Genomic DNA, 22,231 nt, shown 5'->3' with positions numbered 1-22,231 from the left:
TAAAATGGGCTGGAAAAGGTAGTAAGCCTAAAATTAATTATTTTTCCATAAGAAAAACAAAGAAAGGAGAGAAATATTTATTTCTAAATATAATGTACACAAGCACAAAAACAATGCCATCATTAGTTTAATCTTTTTGATTCTTTGAAAAGAGGAAATTATTATATTTTTTAAAAATTGCATCTATTGAGCCCTTAGTTTACGTGGAACATCTCTGCATCTAATTCACATAATGTTAAGGGTACTCGTAAATTTCAAATTCAAGTATCTCTTTCTTTTAAAATTGCACTGTTGCACTTTATTTCACAAAAATATGCACATCCATCTCAAAAATGTTTCTACAGAAACCAGGGTGACCTGCCACAAAATTTGACTGGTTTGCCACACGATTGAACCAAAGGAGCCAAAGGACTTTGTTGTGCTACAATAGAAAGATTGAATTTAATGGGGAAGAGAACATTTGGGTGAGGCTTAATAACTACATACACCAAACTATCAAATAATTGTTTTGACTTTTTAATGATAGCCATTCAGATTTGATGACAGCCATGGCTTGGTACCATTGTGAACAGGAGGACATCACAAAATGACAGACTCCGCAGGAATACGCACACAGCCTCTGAAAAACAAAGAGTCCATCACCACGTCCTTCCTTGCTTCCTCCACTGAAGTACCAAGAAATGCTTTGGTATTTTATGTATTCTACATAAAAGGCAAATCAACTTTTCAATTAACCATCTTGGAATGAGTTGGACCTTTATAAGTAGAGTCAGAATTATTCCAACTATGCTGATCCTCTGAAGAATCTTCAATCTCAACAGGCTCAGATAAATAGCTAAATATTTATAATTTTCCTTAGAAATGTAAATGTCGCCACAGTCACAGAGGACCATAGGCTGCTCTCCCCCTTTGAAACCTGACTGGTGGTGGTTTAACCCGAGGGTTGTCATACTTCAAGCGAGGAGCAAGCTTGAAAAGGCAGTGCCTTCATGGATAACCTTGGCCAGTACAGGAATTGAACCCACACTGTTGGTGTCACTCCGCATCACCAACCAGCTGTCCAGCCAACTGAGCTATGGGACTAGAAATTCATCTCGGGCACAAAACTGGATATATCAGATCAGTCACCCATTATATAAAGCCCCAATATTTAATTTACAAGTTGTAATGGAACTTCGGTGTACAATGGGTAGCTAATCTAATATGTCCTGTTTTGTGCCAGAGACAAGTTTCTAATTCATAATGTTATCTGCTGTGGAGACAAGAAATTATATTCTGCTTCTCAATTTGATTACAACCTGTGCAAATGTATTAACTAGCTTGAAGTTCCAACATTTCTAGAGTAGTCCGGCCTGGGGTGAAAGATGTCTCCCTGGAAAGTGTTCATCAGAGTGGATCAGTCAACTGTTTCTATTTAGGATGCATGCCATCAAGTCAAGATTTGACAATTGTGTCCCCACATTGTAATGGATGGAAGATGACTATAGGGCAAGTTGTGATGACACAAAGATAGAAAGGAGAGTGGCTAGTTTCTGCAGCACCACAGATCAGAGGGGATATTTTCTAATGACAACTGATTGTTTCTACATTATTCTTGATTGAAACCATTTAACGGTAGACTCTCAGATTCCATTCCATTCAAAACAGCATTGCACCTCTGCTGTCAGAAGAGGCAGCCTCTTCCATTCAACAGCTGCTATTTTTCTTCCCAAAACTACTTGGGCATTTGATTTATCAAAATAATTCCCCAGAAAAAAAACTTATTCCCATTCCTCCCCACCCCACTTTAAATCATTAGACCCTCAAGGATAACCTCTGTCAGAATGTTCCTGGAGAGCTTTAGGAATTCCACTTGGGTTCCTCCAACCCAATTGTTTGCTCCAACCTGGGAGAAGAACCTCCAAGTTTACAGGAATTTCAGGATCCCTTGAACAAAAATCTAGCATACCTCAGGTACTGGCTTATTGTCGTAGTCCCACTGCAAGAATTTTAAATAACCATTGTTTAGCACAGAAGATGGGCTTAGGGAAAGACTGGAACTCCTGTCAGCATCAGAAGGTGATGTGTCTGAGGAGGGTACTGAGGCTGAAACTTCAGCAATAGACTCCTTTAGCCACTGAGTTGTATAGTCAAGAGCATCTATAAATAGAAACATTAATGGTTTTAGAAGAAGAGTTAAGTTTTGCTCAAAAATAGGGCTAGTTACTAAATATGTTAATATCCTGCAGAATTAAAACTATTTTAAATTATTTTTAAAAGTCCTCCAGCTTCGTAGATGAGTGCCATTTCAATTCAAATGGGTTACTAAGACAATCTTTATTGAGCCTCTGCCAATTACTGCATTGCCCAAGCTATACACAAATAGAAATAATAGAATGCGAAAAAGTCATTCAACTAAAATTCACTCCCATTATAAACAGTGTAAAATTTACTCCATTATAGACTCCATTCAAGTTAATCTCAGGAGAAAGCTTAAAATAAATTTTCTGAATATTTATACATTCCATATCTGCATTACTCAAATATGGTCCATCATCCTTTATTGGAAACGGCACTTAATTTAACACAGAAATTATTACATTTGGTGGGGTATTTGTCCCTTAAGTTTTACACCTTTACCAATTAGCACCTCAGATGTTTTTAAATTTCATTCTGCATGATCTGAAAATTTATTTACATTCTAAAGTCAGCTGCTATTCCATATCTGGAGGATGTTAAATGTCTTACTCTTGGGATAAACCTGGCCACATCCCAAATTTATTCATATAAATGTCTGCTCGATCTCCCAGACAGTGAAAAATTAATTCTGCATAATATTAGTAAGAGCCAATGAGAAAAGAGTAGGCAGTGTGCCTTCTGATTTGTAGCTTACAAAAAAATCACTGTTGATTAAAGGTTTACTTGTTTAAACACCATAAACTCTACCAAAAACTTACTGGGCTGTTTGTTGAGAAAATCTTGGAACTTGCTTCGTTCATAGTCAACAGAACACTGCTGGATGTGTGGTCGGATATTTTGAATGGTGAAGTTGATCATATCCATAGTCATCAAATCAAGGACATGAAATATCTCTCTAATGAAGAAATACAAAGCGCACCAAAAATGTTTTATTATAAGTATGCCTGAAAAAAGTAACATTCTGATCACAAATGTATTAAGGATTGAAATTATATGTTAAAATTCAATATATGCTAATTGTAAAGAGGAAGTTTTTCAATTTTTAAAAATAAACTTAAAAACTTCAAAAATAGCAGCTTGTAAATCTACTTCCTGTTCACCCACCGTACAGGAAAGTTATTTACCTGAACAGTGGCACTATCTCTGTAACAGATTTTAATTTTTTGACATCATCATCCCGAACTGGGGCACAAAACTTTCCCATCAATGAAATTATATAAGCAGCCAGTTTATGAATGTCAATAGCACTGTGTTCAGCCTGCTGTTGGATTAGATCCAAATCCAGGACCTCAGAGATCTGGTTCCGAAGTCGGTTTTGGCCAGGTATCAGAAATGAAAGTAGTATCTAAATGATAACAAAAGTTTCACAAATTAAAAAGCTTGCATCTAGGTATCTGGGCATCTACAATATTAGCTTCACTAACAAGATTTGTTTTGGCTCATTTAGGTGTCTCCAATACTTATCCCACCAATAAATGGAGATTTGGTACCTTTGTTTCACATTCCTATACTTGGTCTTATTTAGTGATGGTTTGCCATCGCCTTCCACTGTGGTGCCAGTATAGAATAGGAAAGTGGAATTAACAAACTGACGAACAACAAACAGGAAAGGAAAGCAAGGGAACATAAAAATAAATTAAACATCCTAGGGTTACGTGAAATGCAGAGGACAAGAGAAGGTAACTTCACCAGTGATGAAGGGAGAATAATATGCTCATGAGGAAATGAAAAGTAATGGTAATGCTAGACAAGGTGGTTGTCAAATGCATGAAGTGAAATGGGAATCAGACAGACTCATGCTAGTGAAACTGAAGGAGCAATCAGTGAACAATACCATCATTTATGTATATATGCCTAAAAGTGAACATTTTTATTAATGTTTCATGGCATGTGGATGTCACTGATGAGCATTCATTGCCTATCCCTAATTGATCTTGAACAGAGTGGCTTGGTAGGCTGTTTCAGAAGGCAGTTGAGGTCAACCACATTGCTGTAGGTCTGGAGTCACAGGCCACACAGAGATAAGGATGACAAATTTCCTTCCCTGAAGGACATGTGAACCAGATGCGTTTTTATGGCAAGCAATGCTAGTTTCATGGTCACCATTACTGGGATTAGATTTAAATTCCGGATTTATTAATTAATTGAATTCAAATTCAACCCGCTCATGTGATGGGATTTGAACCAATGTCCTCAGACCATTTAATGACATCACCGCCATGTTACCATCTTCCCGACCATCTTCCCCTGCGCAGCCAAAGAGGTTGATGAAAAGTATGGTAGAACTGAAAAACAAAATCAAACAGGAAAGTGGAAAGAGCTATGTGATTGTTATGGGAGATTGGAATAGTATTGTTGGAGAAAGAAGAGTGCGAAGAAGTAGGACCATATGGTCTTGGAAAAAGAAATGAGCATAGCCAAAAACAGGTCCAGTTTTGCAGAAGACATGATAAAAAACATAATTTAGGCATCATAAATAGATGACAATATACATGAAAAATGTTGGCAATACAGGAAGATTTCAACTGGACTATATAAGGTGAGACAAAGAAACAGGAATAGAGCAGTAGTTGACGCAGAATCAGATCATAATCCTGTGAGAACAGAAACAGTACACCAACTGAAGATATCCAATGTGGGATACCCAGAAAACAGCAGAACCTAGAGAAGCTGAAAGAAGTAGATGAAGTTAACAAAGCACTAGCTGGAAAAGATAAGGATACCACAAGCATGAATGAGCAATGGAAATAATCCGTCAAAGGAAAGAGGGGCAAATAGCCGAGAAATTTTGAAGAGGAAAAAGGCTCAAGGAGCCATGGGTTACAACAGCAATGTTGCAAAGATGGAAGAAAGGAACATATGGAAGAATATCAGTACTGAAAAAGGTGTCCTGAAAGACAAACACTAATCACAAATTAAGTGAGGCAGAAAAGAATCATAGAGCAGAGCAGAATCATAGAATCCCTACAGTGCAGGAGGCCATTTGGCCCATTGAGTCTGCATCGACCCTCTGAAAGAGCATGCCACCTAGGCCCATTTAACTGCCCTATCCCTGTAACTCCGCCCAATCTTTGGGCACCAAGAGGTAATTTAGCATAGTCAATCCACCTAACCTACAGATCAAAGGAAACCAGAGCACCCAGAGGAACCCACACAGAAACAGGGAGAATGTACAAAGGCATGAGAACAATGGTTAAAAGAGCAGTGTGATGCCCACAACCCAAAGCTGTGCAGTTTAGGCAGATTGGCCACGCTAAATTGCCCCTTAATTGGAAAAAATAATTGGGTACTCTAAATTTTTTTTTTTTTTTTAAAAGAGCTGTGTAATATACTTGAATAATTGGATCAACTCAGATGGATAAACGTAATGATATTCAGGATCAAGGACTGGGAAAAAAACCCCAGCAATACAGAGAAAGGAAATGTTTTATTTACAAATCCTGATGAAATAAGATAAAGATGAAAGGAGCATATTGAAAAATTAAGTGAAAAACCGAAAATATTCGAGCTAGAAGAGTAATGTTCACATCACAGAGAGAGAGAGAGAGAGAAATAGCATCAATGAATGAATGAGATAATCATAGAGTCAGAGTTTTACAGCACAGAAAGAGGCCCTTTTGCCCATCATGTCAGAACCAACCATCAAGCACCTATCTATTCTAATCCCTTTTTCCAGCACTTGGTCCGTAACCTTGTATGCTCTGCCATATCACATACTCATCTAAATGCTTCTCAAATGTTGTGAAGGTTGTTACCCCTGCTGCACTTTCAGGCAGTGAGTTCCAGATTTCTATCACCCTCAAGTTTTTCCCTCAAACCACCTTCAAATCTCCTGCTGCTTAATGAGTGAACACAGTCTTGAATTTGGCCAGGACTTATATTTTCATTTATACGATTTTGAAAAAGCATTTGATCCAGTTCCCTGAATTAAGCTTCAACAGTGCTGAAACACATTGGGAATAGACAAGAGGAATAAATAATTCATAGGAAATCTGTACATGGGACAAACATCAACAGTGAGAGGAGCTAACGGGGAGTCGGAATCATGTATAATGGGAAGAGGAGTTTGAAAGTATGTTGTTTATCAACAGCTTCTTCAATATCTATGCAGAAGCAATGAGCAAAGAAACATTTAAAAACACAATCTGGCATGAAGGTTGGGGAGTGGAGCAAATCAGTTTACTCTAGAAAGCACAGAAGATTACAATAACTAGCAGACATATTAATAGCAGGCATGAACTTTGGAATGAAATCGAAAATTGGCAAAACCAAAGTGATGCATGTCTCAAGAAATATTCATATATGCATAGAAAGAAAAGAATTCAAGTATTTAGGAAGCATAACATCTACAGGTGGAAGTTACAGAGAAACAAGAACAAGGATAGCAATGGGAAAGGCCATATTTGATAAGAAGAAACAACTGCTCAACCAGAAAGCTGATTAAACAACTTAAGAAATAATTTGCAAAGAGCTTGACCAGGAGTGGGCAGCACGGTAGCACAAGTGGATAGCACTGTGGTTTCACAGCACCAGGGTCCCAGGTTCGATTCCCCGCTGGGTCACTGTCTGAGTGGAGTCTGCACGTTCTCCCCGTGTCTGCGTGGGTTTCCTCCTAGTGCTCCGGTTTCCTCCCACAGTCCAAAGACGTGCAGGTTAGGCGGATTGGCCATGATAAATTGCCCTTAGTGACCAAAAAGGTTAGGAGGGGTTATTGGGTTACAGGGATAGGGTGGAAGTGAGGGCTTAAGTGGGTGGGTGCAGACTCGATGGGCCGAATGGCCACCTTCTGCACTGTATGTTCTATGTTCTATGAATGTTACTTTGCATGGCTGTGAAACTTGGACCTTACCGAAAGGAGACTAATTTGTTAAATAACTTTGAAATATGCGTTTGGAGGAGAATGGAAAGGCTCGATTGGACAGAAAAAGTAACAACATGAAGTGCTGTCGGGAGTAGAGGAAAAGGACGTATAAAAGAGGCATTATGGAGGATAATTAAGAAAAAAAGGAGGTGAAAGGGGATGAATATTCCTGGCGGATGGCTTGAAAACTGAAGTTATTGGCAAATTAAAAAAGTCTGGCACAGAATGGAGAGAAATGGGAAGACTCGGAGTCAAGGACCTTCCTTCAGGCAGAGCACACATGATAATGATTGATGTATTAATTGGATGCACTTGTAACCCTAAACTTTTTTTTCTCTGCAATTGTGTCTGAAGAAAAACTGCTGAAAGAGGGTCAGGGAGAAATAAAATGGATGCATGTTCGCCAGGTGGAGGATGTCATTCTAGAGTTAGGGTATATAAAGAGCAGCCTTAAGGGGAAAGTGTGGAATAGATGCAAAGAATCAAAAAAGTTTGAACACATTATGTATTGATTTTAACTCAAAGTGGTGAGTTTTGAATGAGTTAAAACATCGCACATTGCTTCATAATATTCACGGCACTATGTATCTTAAGAACCTATTGCTCTATTACTGTATAACTTGTTACACTTGTCATTAAAATGATCACCATCCTAGTATTTCCTGTCCAACTAGTTGAAATGGCAAAACAAAACAACGGTATTAGAGTAGCTGCTCTGTAAGCACTGGTTAAACTGATACACTTGAAACGTTTTTCTAATGGTCTACTTATGCATAAAAACAATACACCTCCATTTCAGTCTGATAGAACTGTTAAAAGGGGAAGAAGGAAAGAGAACATGTAAGCACATTACAGAGAAAATAATTATTCACATGTTATTATTTATTTTCTTCATCTTTATTACAATGTCCTAGACCAAGATCTGAAGGGGAAACAAGACAAAAACAATGTGATGTATATAACCAAGCTTTAGAAATTACTTGTAATATTAAAGCATTCATTCTTTTTACCTCTTTGATTTCTCCCAAAAGCACAAGGGCGTGATGATATTCAGGAGGATCCTGGTTCAACTGAGCCTCCAGGCAGTCCCAAAATGCTTTGTGAACTATTTCTTTCACTTTCCTCTGTAAACTGTGTTTTCAAAAAACAATTAGTGGTCTCAGATGGATTAGTTAACATTTAATTTTATACTTTAATTATTCAATGACACACTAAATGCTTTTTGGGGCTAGAAAGCTTCAACACACATCCTGTAGGTTGTGGAGGGCGACACCCACACAGACACAGGGAGAATGTGCAAACTCCCACTAACAATGACTCGGGGAAGTGTCAACCCCGGGTCCTCAGTGCCGTGAGGCAGCAGTGCTAACCACTGCACCACCGTGCTGCCCTGGGGCAGACAATTCCAAAGAATCACAGCCCTTTGAGGTGAAGAAATATTTCTTCATCTCAGTCATAAATGATCAGCTCTATGATGAAACAATGCCCCCTTGTTCTAAATCCCCATTCAAGGGGAACACAATGCATCAGTACCTACCTCGGCAAACCCCTCCAGAATGTTGTATGTTTCAGAGGGCAGAATCTCTCAAAGTACTTCAGGTGTGGTCTCATCAAAGCCTTGCATAATTGTTGAGACTTCTTTATTCTTGTATTGCAATCCACTTGCAATGAAGGCAGCATTCCATTTGCTTTCTGGATGTTTTACCTGCATACTAACTAGTGTTCCTTGTACGAGTACATCCAAATCCCTCCGAACATCAACATTTACAAGTGTCAAGACTTTTTTTTAAATCCTGCTTTTCAATGACCAAAGTGAATAACCTCAGACTTTCCCACATTATACTCCATCTGCTGCCTTGTTGCCCATTGATTTAACCTGTCCATCACAACTGACATTTCCACTAAGTACTCTTTGTCCAAGTCACTTGTATAGATTGTAAATAGCTGAGGCCCCAGCACTGACCCCTGTTGCACACCATGAGTCACAGCCTGACAACTTGAAAATGCCCCATTTATCCTTACTCTCAGCTTCCTGTACATTTACCAATCTTCTGCCAATATAATCATCCGTGAGCCTTTATCTTTTGTATTAACCTGATGGTATGGACTTGTATGGTACCTGATCAAATGCCTTTTGGAAATCCAATTATATACAATATCAATTTCTTTCCCTATATCTACTCTACTCAATAAGAAGTCTTACAACAAGGGCAACACGGTAGCATAGTGGTTAGCATCAATGCTTCACAGCTCCAGGGTCCCAGGTTCGATTCCCGGCTGGGTCACTGTCTGTGCGGAGTCTGCACGTCCTCCCCGTGTGTGCGTGGGTTTCCTCCGGGTGCTCCGGTTTCCTCCCACAGTCCAAAGATGTGCGGGTTAGGTGGATTGGCCATGCTAAATTGCCCGTAGTGTCCTAAAAAGTAAGGTTAAGGAGGTTGTTGGGTTACGGGTATAGGGTGGATACGTGAGTTTGAGTAGGGTGATCATTGCTCGGCACAACATCGAGGGCCGAAGGGCCTGTTCTGTGCTGTACTGTTCTATGTTCTATGTTCTAAGGACCCGGGGGGTGGGGAACGCAGGGACGGTGGGACAAACAAGGCTAGAAAAGGAACAACAATAGGGCTACAAAGTGCCAGAACAGAGGGTTTGGAACAAGAATCGCTGCAAGCATCCACCCAGTACGGTCGCTGGGCGAAGGGAGGCCCCAGAGCGCAGGGGACTACCCGTGTGGCAGTCGCACAGCGTGCAGCCATGTCGGGTGCCTCCTGGGCGAAGGGAAACCCCGGAGCGCAGGGGCCCGGCCGCATGGAGAGAGCAGCGACAACGGCCATCCTGGACGGCTCCCTAAAAAAGGGGAACCCTCCCGGCGGGCAGGGGCGCGTCCACCAGGTAAATATGGTTGACCCCACAGGAGCAAGGGGACAGAAGCCCCCCACCAGGATAGTCACCTGGAACATAAGGGGACTCAACGGCCCAGTGAAAAGATCCAGAGTCCTCAAAGAAATATGAAGGCCGACATAATCTTCCTCCAAGAGACGCACCCGAGAGAGCAGGACCGACTGCGGGTAAGAAAGGGCTGGGTGGGACAGACTTACCTTTCCTGCTACGGGACGAGGGCCAGGGGGGTGGCAATACTGATCAAAGTGGGATACTCCGCAATGGTGATATCAGATCACGCCCCATACTACATGGATGTGAGGCTGGAGACGGGCAGGGCCCAGCGCCCCACATGGAGGTTGGACGTTGCCCTACTAGCAGACAAGGCCTTCAACGAAAAGATATTGCAGGCCATAGCAGAGTACACGAAGAACAACCAGAATGGGGAGGTCTCACCCTTTACGTTCTGGGAAGCACTAAAGGCCGTAATAAGAGGGGAAATCATTGCTTTCAAAGCGCGAAGAGATAGAGAGGAAAGGGCGGCTAGGCAGCAGCTGGTCAAATCCATACTGGAGGTAGATCGCAAATACTCTGAGGCCCCGACCGTAGAGCTCCTGGCGTAGAGGAAAGAGTTCCAAAGGAACTTCGATCTGCTCTCCACCAGGAAAGCAGTGCATCAACTCCGCCAGGCATGTGGGACCCTATACGAACATGGAGACAAAGCCAGCCGCCTGCTGGCACAGCATCTGAGAAAGCAGGCGGCCACCAGAGAAATTGCGCAAATCAGGGACACTCGGGGCACATTAGAAACGGAACCAGAAAAGATCAACAAAGCATTCAGGGCCTTTTACCAAGGGCTGTACACCTCAGAGCCCACAAGGGGGGAGTTTGGGATGAAACGGTTCCTTGATGGACTGGACATACCAGTCGTGGGGGAGGGCAGAAAACAGGAACTGGAAGCATCACTAGCAGTGGGAGAGATCATGGACAGCATTAGCTCCATGCAGGCAGGGAAGGCGCCGGGACCAGACGGGTTCCCGGCGGACTTCTACAAAAAGTTTGCGACAGCGCTGGCCCTGCACCTGTGGGAGACGTTCACAGACTCGCTAGCTAGGGGCACACTGCCACCCACGCTAGCACAGGCCTCAATCTCGCTGATACCTAAGAAGGACAAAGACCCAATGGAATGTGGGTCATACAGACCAATCTCACTTCTGAACGCGGATGCCAAAATACTGGCCAAGATCCTATCCAAAAGGCTGGAAGACTGCGTGCCAGAGGTGGTAGCAGAAGACCAGAGGGGCTTTGTCAAAGGTAGACAGCTTACTTCGAACATTAGGCGCCTGCTGAACGTGATAATGACCCCATCCAGGGAGCGAACACAAGAGGTGATTAGTCTCCCTAGATGCAGAAAAGGCCTTCGACAGGGTCGAATGGAAATACCTCAGAGGTACTGGAGCGGTTCGGGCTTGGAACAGGATTCACCTCCTGGGTAAAACTCCTATATAGCGCTCCCATGGCGAGCGTACGGACAAACAATACCAACTCCCAACACTTCCAGCTGCACGGGGCACCAGACAAGGATGCCCACTGTCCCCGCTGATGTTCGCTCTAGCGATCGAGCCACTAGCAATTGCGTTCAGAGCGGCAAAAAGCTGGAGGGGGATCCGAAGGGGCGACAGAGAGCACAGAATCTCTCTCTATGCAGATGATCTGCTCCTCTACATTTTGGACCCACAAAGCAGCATGGATGGAATCATCACGCTCCTGAAAGAGTTTGGTGCCTTCTCAGACTACAAACTCAATATGAGCAAAAGCGAGATCTTCCCGGTCCACCCACAAGTAGGGGGGGCAGCACTAACGGGACTGCCGTTTAAACAAGCCAGACACAAATTCCGCTACTTGGGGATTCAAATAGCCCATGACTTGAAAGGGATCCACAAATGGAACCTCACCAGTCTGACAGAGGAAGTAAAAAAGTACAGTAAGAAGTCTTACAACACCAGGTTAAAGTCCAACAGGTTTGTTTCAAACACGAGCTTTCGGAGCGCAGCTCCTTCCTCGGGTGAATGGCGAGGTATGTTCCAGAAACATTTATATAGACAAAGTCAGAGATGCTGGACAATGCTTGGAATGCGAGCATTTGGAATGCCAAGCATTGTCCAGCATCTCTGACTTTGTCTATATAACTGTTTCTGGAACAAACCTCGCCATTCACCTGAGGAAGGAGCTGCGCTCCGAAAGCTCGTTTTTGAAACAAACCTGTTGGACTTTAACCTGGTGTTGTAAGACTTCTTACTGTGCTCACCCCAGTCCAACGCCGGCATCTCCACATCGAAGTAAATAAGGACCTGCAAAGATGGAACACACTCCCACTCTCCCTCACGGGGAGAGTACAGACAATCAAAATGAACATCCTGCCCAGGTACCTCTTCCTAATCAGATCCATCCCGATCTACATCCCCAAGGCCTTTTTCAAAGCACTAGGCAAACTAATCATGGTGTTTGTATGGGGGGGGGGCTTGCCCTCCCAAACCTCCAACTCTACCACTGGCCGGTGATGGCTGAGCGTGTAAGGGGATGGATCAAAGAGCCAGAAGCCGAGTGGGTGCGCACAGAGGAGACCTCCTGCAGGGGGACCTCACTCCGGGCCTTCGCCACGGTGGCACTCCCATCCCCAACCAAACAACACTCCAGCAGCCCGGTGGTAATAGCCACCCTCCAATCCTGGAACCAACTACGGCAGCAATTTGGCCTGTCCAAAATGTCAGGTAAAGCTCCCATCTGCAACAACCATAGGTTCACGCCAGCGCTGACTGACGCCACCTTCAAAAAGGTGGGGACAGGACAGAGGGACACTGACAGTCAGGGACCTATACATGGACAGCTGGATCGCAACACTGGGCAAACTGACAGAGAAATTCCCGCTAGCCAGGGGGAACGAGCTAAGGTACCTGCAATTAAAAAACTTCCTACGAAAGGACACAAGGACATACCCACAACCACCACGACAGACACTACTGGAAGAGTTACTAGACGCAAGCATACTAGATAAAAGAAACTGTAGCGACATGTATGACCGACTGGTAGAAGGGGCTGACACCGTACTGGACGCAACAAGAAGGAAGTGGGAGGAGGACCTGGGGATTGAAATAGGGTGGGGACTCTGGAGCGAAGCACTGCATAGGGTCAACTCCACCTCCACGTGCGCAAGGCTCAGCCTGACGCAACTAAAAGTGGTACATAGAGCCCACTTAACAAGAACCCGTATGAGTAGGTTCTTCCCAGAGGTGGAGGACGGATGTGAACGGTGCCAAAGAGGCCCGGCCAACCACGCCCACATGTTCTGGTCTTGCCCCAGACTTGTGGAGTACTGGACAGCCTTCTTTGAGGCAATGTCCAAAGTGGTGGGGGTGAGGGTGGAGCCATGCCCGAAAGTGGCGTTCTTCAGGGTTTCAGACCAGCCAGATGTATTCCTGGGGAGGAGGGCGGACGCCCTTGCCTTTGCCTCCCTGATCGCCCGCCGTAGAATCCTGTTCGGCTGGCGGTCAGCACCACCACCCAAAGCTGCAGACTGGCTGTCCGACCTCTCGGAATCTCTCCAAATGGAGAAAATCAAATTCGCCATCAGAGGGTCAGACGACAGCTTCCACAGAATGTGGGAGCCATTCACCCAATTGTTCCGGGACCTGTTCGTGGCCAACAAACAAGCAGAGGAGCAGCCAGGTAGCCAAGAAACGGGAAAGTAGCCAAAGCATGAGAGGGAGAGATAGACCGGGAGAGGGGGAGGGACAGCCAAATCTAAGAAGGAGGAACGGCGAACCACAGGGCTGGGAGGGCGGGGGCAGGGAAACATTAACAAACTTGGCATCCACAAAAACAGAGAAAATGGGGACGACGTGAGGGCCGCAGAAGCGGAAGTGCGCACGAGATGACAACGTCAGCGAAATCCATCCAGAAGAAGCAAGGAACAACACCATGAACGGATGCCTACATATGTGTGTAAATAACTTTGCCGATGGGAGGGGGTGGGAGGATTGAGGCGCGTGGGGTAGCGTCTAGTGGATTGATGTATATTCTCTTTATGCACTAGATTAATGTTCACTAAATTGCTGTGTTAAGATTATTATTATTTAATATAGAAAGGAGGGGGGGCGATTTCTTTTCCTTTTTGTAAGGGGCGCATGCTCTATCCTGTTTTGAATTTAGGGTTAATTTGCTAAACTGTATCGTTTAGAGGGTTAAGTTGTTCTGTTGGCATGTTGCCCTTCTTTCTTTGTATTATTTTCCTTTTTGGAGGGTTTTGTAAACTTATTGAAAACTTTGAATAAATACATTTGAAAAAAAAGTCTTACAACATCAGGTTAAAGTCCAACAGGTTTGCCGGGGGTGGGGGGCTGCCATTCCGCAGGGCAGGGACTCACTTGAGGTATCTGGGGGTGCAGGTACAACATTTCTAGTTAGGTGGGGAGAGTGAAAGCTGATCTGGTAAAGTGGGATGGTCGCCCCCTTGTCACTGGTGGGTGGGGTACAGTCGGTTAAAATGAACGTGTTGCCGCAATTTCTGTTTGTTTTTCAATGCCCGTCAATTTTCCTACCAAAGGCTTTTTTCAGAGAGATTGAGGGAAGGATTACTTCGTTCATATGGGGAGGGAAGGTGGCCAGAGTTAGAAAGGTGCTGCTACAGAGGGTAAGGCAGGCAGAGGGTTTGGGTCTTCCGAACCTGATGTATTACTACTGGGAGGCGAATGTGGAGAAGGTGCTGAGCTGGGTCAGAGGGGTTGATTTCCAGTGAGTCAGAATGGAGGAGAGTTTGTGCAGGGGGTTGGGATTGAAAGCACTAGCAACAACGCCGCTCCAGATAGCCCTGGGGAAATACTCAGGGAGTCCGGCAATAATAGCTTCATTGAGAATTTGGAGGCAGTTTCGCCAACCCTTCGGATTGGGGGCAGGGTTAAGGGTAATGCTGATTCGGGGGAACCACAGATTTGAAATGAAAAATGAAAATCGCTTATTGTCACAAGTAGGCTTCAAATGAAGTTACTGTGAAAAGCCCCTAGTCGCCACATTCCGGCGCCTGTTCGGGGAGGCTGGTACGGGAATTGAACCATGCTGCTGGCCTGCCTTGGTCTGCTTTAAAAGCCAGTGGTTTAGCCCAGTGTGCTAAACCAGCCCCTGAGCCAGGGAGGTGGGATCGAAAGTTTCAGAAATGGGAGGACAAGGGGATTAAGACACTAAAAGATTTGTTTCTTAGGGGTCAGTTTGCAGGATTGAAGAAGCTGGAAGCGAAGTATGGGCTGGAGCAGGGTGAAACATTTAGATCAGGGGTGGGCAAACTACGGCCCGCGGGCCGCCTGCGGCCCGCCAAAGGTCTTTATGCGGCCCACCAAGATCAAGTCATTTTTTCTTTTTTCATTTTTTTTTATTTTAAGGTTAATGGGGGGGGGGGCGGCTGTTGGGTTACTGGTATAGGGTGGATACGTTGACTTGAGTAGGGTGATCATTGCTCGGCACAACATGTGTTTCATGTGAAGTTTCTACTTTAAAATATTAATTAATAAAAATTCATTGCTTTTTTTTCTTTAAACTGAGTTACTTTGTTTTTCAAATAAATGTGTTTCATGTAAAGTTTCTACTTTAAAATATTAATTAATAAAAATTTATTGCTTTTTTTTCTTTAAAAACCTTTTATTTTGGCTATTTTAAATATTAATTATTTTACTTAATATACCATGAGGCCCTTTAAAATTGTGAATTTCTGAATGTGGCCCTTGCACGGAAAAGTTTGCCCACCCCTGGTTTAGATACATGCAGGTTCGAGATTTTGCCAGAAAGGAGATACAGAGCTTCCCAGTGAAGCCGGCCTCCACACTGCTGAAGGAGATGCTGATGACAATGGGACTGGAGGAGGGGGTAGTGTCAGCGGTTTACGGAGCTATTTGGAAGAGGAGAAGGCACCACTGGAGGGGATCAAAGCAAAGTAGGAGGAAGAGTTGGGAGAGGTTATAGAGGGGGGGTTCTGATGTGAGGTGATCCGGAGAGTGAATGCCTCCACCTCGTGCGCAAGGTTGGGGCTGATACAGCTGAAGGTGGTATACAGAGCACACCTCACGAAGGCGAGGACGAGCCGATTCTTTGAAGGAGTAGAAGATGTGTGTGAACGATGCGGGGGGGGGGGGGGCTAATTAGGTTCATATATTTTGGTCCTGTCCAAAGCTAGAGGATTACTGGAAAGAGGTGTTTAGGGTAATTTCTAAAGTGGTGCATGTGAGACTGGACCCAGGCCCCTGGGTGGCCATATTCGGGGTGTCGGACCAGCCGGGATTGGAAACGGGTGCGGAGGCAGATGTTGTAGCCTTCGCCTCATTGATCACCCGAAGGCGGATCCTGATGGGATGGAGAGAAACCTCTCCACCCTGTGCCCTGGCGTGGCGGGGGATCCTGTTGGAATTCTTGACTCTTGATTTCATGGGCATTATTCATTATGCACTTTCAAGAACTGGATAACATCGAACATTAGTTGGGGCGTGTGGGTGGGAGGGTTTGGGGGAGGCGGGCTGTGTGTGTTAATGCCGACTATGGGTGGTCCCCAATTCCTTTTTGTCATTTGTTTGTGTGAACATGCGGGCTAATGTTTGGGGTTTGGTGGGAGGATGGGATCATTGTTATTGATATGGGGATTGACATATTTGTTACTGATTATTGTTTACTGTTGGAAGGTGTAAATTTGGGAGAAAATGTGAAAAAGGAGAATAAAAAATATTTTTTTAAAAGTCCAACAGGTTTGTTTCATATCACTAGCTTTCGGAGAACTGCTCCTTCCTCAGGTGCTCCGAAAGCTAGTGATTTGAAACAAACCTGTTGGACTTTAACCTGGCGTTGTAAGACTTTGTACTGTGCTCACCCCAGTCCAACGCTGGCATCTCCACATCATACTCTACTCAAGAACGCTAATGCAATAATAGATAATCATCATGACCTTTTAAAATGACTGAAGTCATGTCAGGCCTTGACCTTCAAACAATAGGAGCTAACCCAGCAGCATTGAAGATATTTGCCCCTCTTTATCTCTGAAGAGACATTAATTCTAGGGTGGCACAATGGCATATGGTTAGCATTGCTGCCTCACAGAGCCAGGGACCCCGGTTCAAGTCCGGACTCGAATGACTGTGTGGAGTTTGCATTTTCCCCCCACATCTGCATGGGTTTCCTTCGGGTGCTCCAGTTTCCTCCCACAGTCCAAAGATGTGCAGGTTAGGTGGATTGGCCATGCCTTCGTGCCTGGGGTGATGGGGATAGGGTAGGGGCCTGACCCTAGGTAGGGTGCCCTTTCAGAGGGTCAGTGCACCCTCGATGGGCCCAATCACCTCATTCTGCACTGTAGGAGTTCTATTCTATGATGCTGGTGGACTGCAGAGACCAAATTCAAACAGAATTATACAAAGGCCATTGCCATGCCATAAATCAAGCCCGGCCAAGTGGAACAGAGTCACCTGCTTGGACAAAGGACTCTGCAGCCTTAGGTTCAAATTCTTAATGGTTGGGGTATTGAGAATCTCAGGAACTCAGACAAACAAATACACACCTTTTGTCAAAGCCAAAGTGGAAAGGTGGAGGTCATGTGACATGACCCCTCCTAGCTGGGAGAACCAGTCTAGCTAGAATGCAAAGCATGCTGCTATTTTACATCTACCACAGAGCAGCACAGAAAAGAGTCTGAATGCCTGACTTCCATCTACACTGTTCCTACTGGAACATCTGGACTTCTATACCATTACCAAAAAAAACTACTTCATCTCTGCATGCCCATCTCATTGTGGAAGTAATCTCTATAGAAAAATCAATTATCCAGCATCTGTGTTCAGCCTGCTGACCTCTATGGAGGAATACATCACTGGACTTTGGTTCTAGCCTCTGGACTCATGTGAAACAATAGTTCTTTACTCCATAGCTTTGACTGTAAATCTTTCTTTCTCTATCCCCTATTTTTACTGCACAAGTGAAAAGGAGATAATGTTGCTACCCTCCTCCCATGTTTGAGTGTATACAGATAAACTAACCCATATCTCATGTTTGCTGTGGAGTTATTAATAGAAACTGGATCATACCAAAACTGAGGGGTAGGGAAACACCACTTCTAATGAGAGAAATCAGAATAAAAACACCTTTCCATTTATGGACTACTGCGGAGAGGAGAAACAAAGGCTGCTTAAATTAAAACCCTTCCTGTCCATAGCACAAGATTTCCCCTTTGTAAAAATCACATGGGCTTGTTTTAATCATACCATACGTTTCTAAGGGAGTTGTTAGTCTTCCTTAATAATAGATTCCAGCTCTTTCCTGATGATTAATATCAGGGAAACAGGCCTGTAGTTCCTGGTTTTCTCTCTCTTGAATAGTGCTACAGTATTACATTTGGTAACTTCCAATCTGCTGGAACCATTCTCGAATATAGGGAATTTTGAAAAATCGTAGCCAGCATATCCACTATCTCTGCAGCCATCTCTTTTAGAACCCTAGAACATAGGCCATTAGATCCTGGAGATTTGTCAGATTCTAGTCCCTCAGGTTTCTCTCGTACATCCCTACTGATATTAATAGTGCTTTCATTTCCAATACCCCCAAGTTACCCTCTATTTCTGGTATTTGTGTCTTCTACTGTAAAAGCAGTCACTGAATATTTATACAATGTCTCTGCCCTTTCCTCATTCCCCATGATAATTTCTCCTGTTTCTGCTTCTAAGGGACCTACGTGTAAAAGATGTTCTAACCTGTTTTATATGCCTTGTTAGTTTACTTTTTTTCTTTTTATCAACATTTTGGTGACCCTTTGATAGTTTCGAAAACAATCAAATGATCAGATTTACTATTACTCTTTGCAATATTATAAACCTCTTCTTTTAATCTAATACTATCCTTAAACCTCCTTCATAAACCACAGGGGCTGGATTCTCCAATAACGGGGCTATGTCCTCACACCAGCTTAAAAACGCTGGCGTTTCACTCTGGACTTTCCTTAAGAAAGTCCTGAGTGATTCTCCCACCTGCAGGGGGCTACCGAATCCTCAAATATCTCCACCAATAACTATACCAACACACTTTCTATAAAATTCCACCGGGAATCCATCCGGCTCCGGCGCCTTACCAGTCTGTATTCGCCCAATAGCTGTCCGTACCTCTTTCCCCCCCCCCCCCCAAACGGCTCCTTCAACACTTCCCGACCCTCCTCCTCCATCTTTGGACACTCCTATCACTCCAGAAACTCCACCACATCCGACTCCTCCCCCGATGGCTGCGACCCATAAAGATTCTTATAGAATGCCTCAAACGCCCATTAACTTTTATCCGGCACAGACACTAGTCCACCACCCGAATCCCAAACATGAACAATCTCCCAGGAGGCCGCCTGCTGTCTCAACTCAGCCAAAAGATAACTGGCCTTCCCCACATATTCATACGTTGCCACCCTCAAGTGCCACGACTGGTGCACTGCCTTCTTCCTACTAGCCAGGAGCTCTGGAGTCAGGTCATTCACATACCCACCATCCAAGATCTCATCTACCAGCCTTTGGTGTTCCTTTCTTGCCTTCCTACATATCTGTGCTTTATGCAAGATTATCCACCCTCTCACCACCGCCTTCAGGGCCTCTCAGAGTACAGAGATGAAGCCTCCCCATTTTTGTTAAACCCTACATACTCATCAATCACCCCAACTATCTTCACACAAAATCCCATATCCGCCAACAGGCCCATATCCAAACTCCTGGTTAGCCGCTGAATCAGCCCAGTCTCCAAAACCACGTGTGATCAGAAATAATGAAATGAAAATCGCTTATGGTCACAAGTAGGCTTCAAATGAAGTTACTGTGAAAAGCCCTAGTCGCCACATTCCAGCATTGAGGAGAGTGTTGTGACACAGTGGCCAGTTGGATGCTCAAGGGGTGGAGAAAAGGAACAAGAATTGGAGGGCTGAGGACCTGGAGAGTAGGTCGAGGCGGCAAAACCTCAGGATCCGCAGCATCTCCCTCCTTTGCCTTTCAAAATGTTTGCTGAATTGTCTTTTAAATCCAACTGCCATAACCTCCGTCAGCTTATCCACTGTAATTCCACATGGGTCTCCTGCAAATAACTATTGCGGAATATTCCACTTTCCTCACCCTTGGCAACAAAGACCTCCGCATCACGAAGAAGTCGATATACAAATACGTGTTATGCACTGGAGAAGAGGAGAATTCCCTCCCCCCAGGTGCAAAAAATGCCACAGATGCGCTTGATCCATCTCCTTCAAAAATGCCATCTGTACCTTTGCTACCCCCAAAGGAAGCAACGACTTCAGCTTAGACCGATCCTATTTGGGATTCAAAACATAATTTAGATATCCCCCCCACCAAGATCATCTGGTGCCTGTTCTCTCTCCCTCCTCTTTCTCCCCCCCCCCCCCCCCCCCCCCCCCCCCACCAAATCAACGGGTGCCTGTTCACAAACTGTACGTCGTCCCAATTTGGAGTGTACACACTCGCCAAAGCCACCGATTTACCTACCACCATCTCCTAACTATGACATACCTACCACTCTGGTCTGCCACCACCTTCCCCATCTGAAACTCAACTCTTTTATTAATTAATATCACTCACCCCAGCCCCTTCTGTCAGAGCTCGAGTGGAACATCTGACTCACCCAAACCTTACAGAACCTAAGCTGGCCTGTCACCCAAATGGGTCTCCTGCAAAAGCACCATATCAACACTCAAACTCTTCAAATGAGAGAAAACTCTTGTAAGCTTCATTGGACCCCCCCCCCCCCCCCAGACTCCACGTAACCATCAAATCGGGGGTCTCACCACCCCCCTTCAAGTCAGTCATTTCTACTGCGAGGGATCATCCCTTAGATCTTCCATGTTCCTGAAACCAGAGCCCACCCAAGGTGGTGTCCAGCCCCACCCAACGGATGGGACAAAGAATAACCTCCAGTCACCGTCAGAAATTCCCCCCCCCCTCCCGTCATCCCAGAAATTCCCCAGCAACTTCTCTCACCCCATCATCTTCCCTTCCACCATTCACACCTTCTAGGCACATCGAAACCCGCCTAAATAGGTCCAGCAAGTCCCTCTCCCACCTTGCTCCCGTTCACTAGCCAACCTCAACCTGCTAGCGAGGTAGCCCCCCCTACCCACAAGTAAACAACAAAAAGGAAAAAAAAAACAAAACCCAAATCCCCTTCCCCCCCAAACCCTATACTCCCTCAAAGCCATAAATATCAAAAACGAGAAAACACAAATGTCGATTAACACCAACTCTGTACATAAAAAACAAGGGAAGGGGAAATGATAAATAAGAAAAAAATGCACGTTTCAACAACGGTCCCATACAAACCCATCCCAACTACCAGCAAAGTTCCATTCAAATTTCCTCAGTTCAATCCAAGTCCTTGAGCTTTAATAAAAGTCTCCGCATTTCATAGAATTATAGAATTTACAGTCCGGAAGGAGGCCATTTAGCCCATCGAGTCTGCACCGGCTCTTGGAAAGAGCACCCTACCCAAGCACACATCCCCGCCCTATCCCTGTAACCCAGTAACCCCACCCAACACTAAGGGCAATTTTGGACACTAAGGGCAATTTAGCATAGCCAATCTACCTAACCTGCACATCTTTGGACTGTGGGAGGAAACGGGAGCACCCGGAGGAAACCCACGCACATACGGGGAGAACGTGCAGACTCTGCACAGACAGTGAACCAAGCCGAGAATCGAACATGAGACCCTGGAGCCGTGAAGCAATTGTGCCAACCACTATGCTACCGTGCTGCCCCAAAGAATTGGTCTTGGGAATTATGCATAACTTTCAGTCTCACCAGGTTCACCACACCAAGGGACACAACACGGTAGCACTGTGGCTTCACAGTGCCAGGGACCCAGGTTTGATTCCCAGCTTGGGTCACTATCTGTGCGGAGTCTGCACATTCTCCCCGTGTGTGCGTGGGTTTCCTCCAGATGCTCCGGTCTCCTTCCACAAGTCCCGAAAGAAATGCTGTTAGGTGAATTGGGCATTCGGAATTTCCCTCAGTGTACCCGAACAGTCGCCGGAGTGTGGTGACTAGGGGATTTCCACAATTCCGGCCTCATGAGACTGTCTGTGTGGAGTCTGCATGTTCCCCAGTGTCTGAATGGGATTCCTCCAGATGCTGTGGTTTCCTCCCACAGTCTAAAGGTTAAGTGGATTGGCCAAACTAAATTGCCCTTCACGTCCATAGGTTAGGTGGGGTTATGGAGTTAGGCCTAGGTCGGGTGCTCTCTCGGAGGGTTGGTGCAGACTCA

At 44.8% G+C, this 22,231-nt stretch overlaps 1 protein-coding gene across 8 annotated transcripts in view; it reads right to left on the bottom strand.

Annotated features, from left to right (window-relative positions):
* The window catches only part of tcp11l2 (t-complex 11, testis-specific-like 2), an 82,511-nt gene that overhangs the window by 22,706 nt on the left and 37,574 nt on the right, over positions 1–22,231 (bottom strand). For 7 of the 8 annotated variants that reach the window (XR_005462293.1, XM_038811288.1, XM_038811290.1 and 4 more), the window contains exons 5-8: positions 8,050–8,170; positions 3,303–3,523; positions 2,937–3,073; positions 1,949–2,139 (exon numbers count right to left, since the gene is read on the bottom strand). Coding sequence is in view for 7 of the 8 variants with exons in the window: in XM_038811288.1 (XP_038667216.1) it covers positions 1,949–2,139; positions 2,937–3,073; positions 3,303–3,523; positions 8,050–8,170 (670 nt within the window). In the remaining variant the exon portion in view is untranslated. The remainder of the gene's footprint in view (positions 1–1,948; positions 2,140–2,936; positions 3,074–3,302; positions 3,524–8,049; positions 8,171–22,231) is intronic. The other variant, XM_038811293.1, reaches the window with a different exon arrangement.

The sequence above is a fragment of the Scyliorhinus canicula genome, chromosome 11 (assembly GCF_902713615.1).
Source record: "Scyliorhinus canicula chromosome 11, sScyCan1.1, whole genome shotgun sequence".
In the NCBI taxonomy this organism is placed as follows: domain Eukaryota; kingdom Metazoa; phylum Chordata; class Chondrichthyes; order Carcharhiniformes; family Scyliorhinidae; genus Scyliorhinus; species Scyliorhinus canicula.
This window is presented reverse-complemented; position numbering and strand designations above follow the sequence as displayed.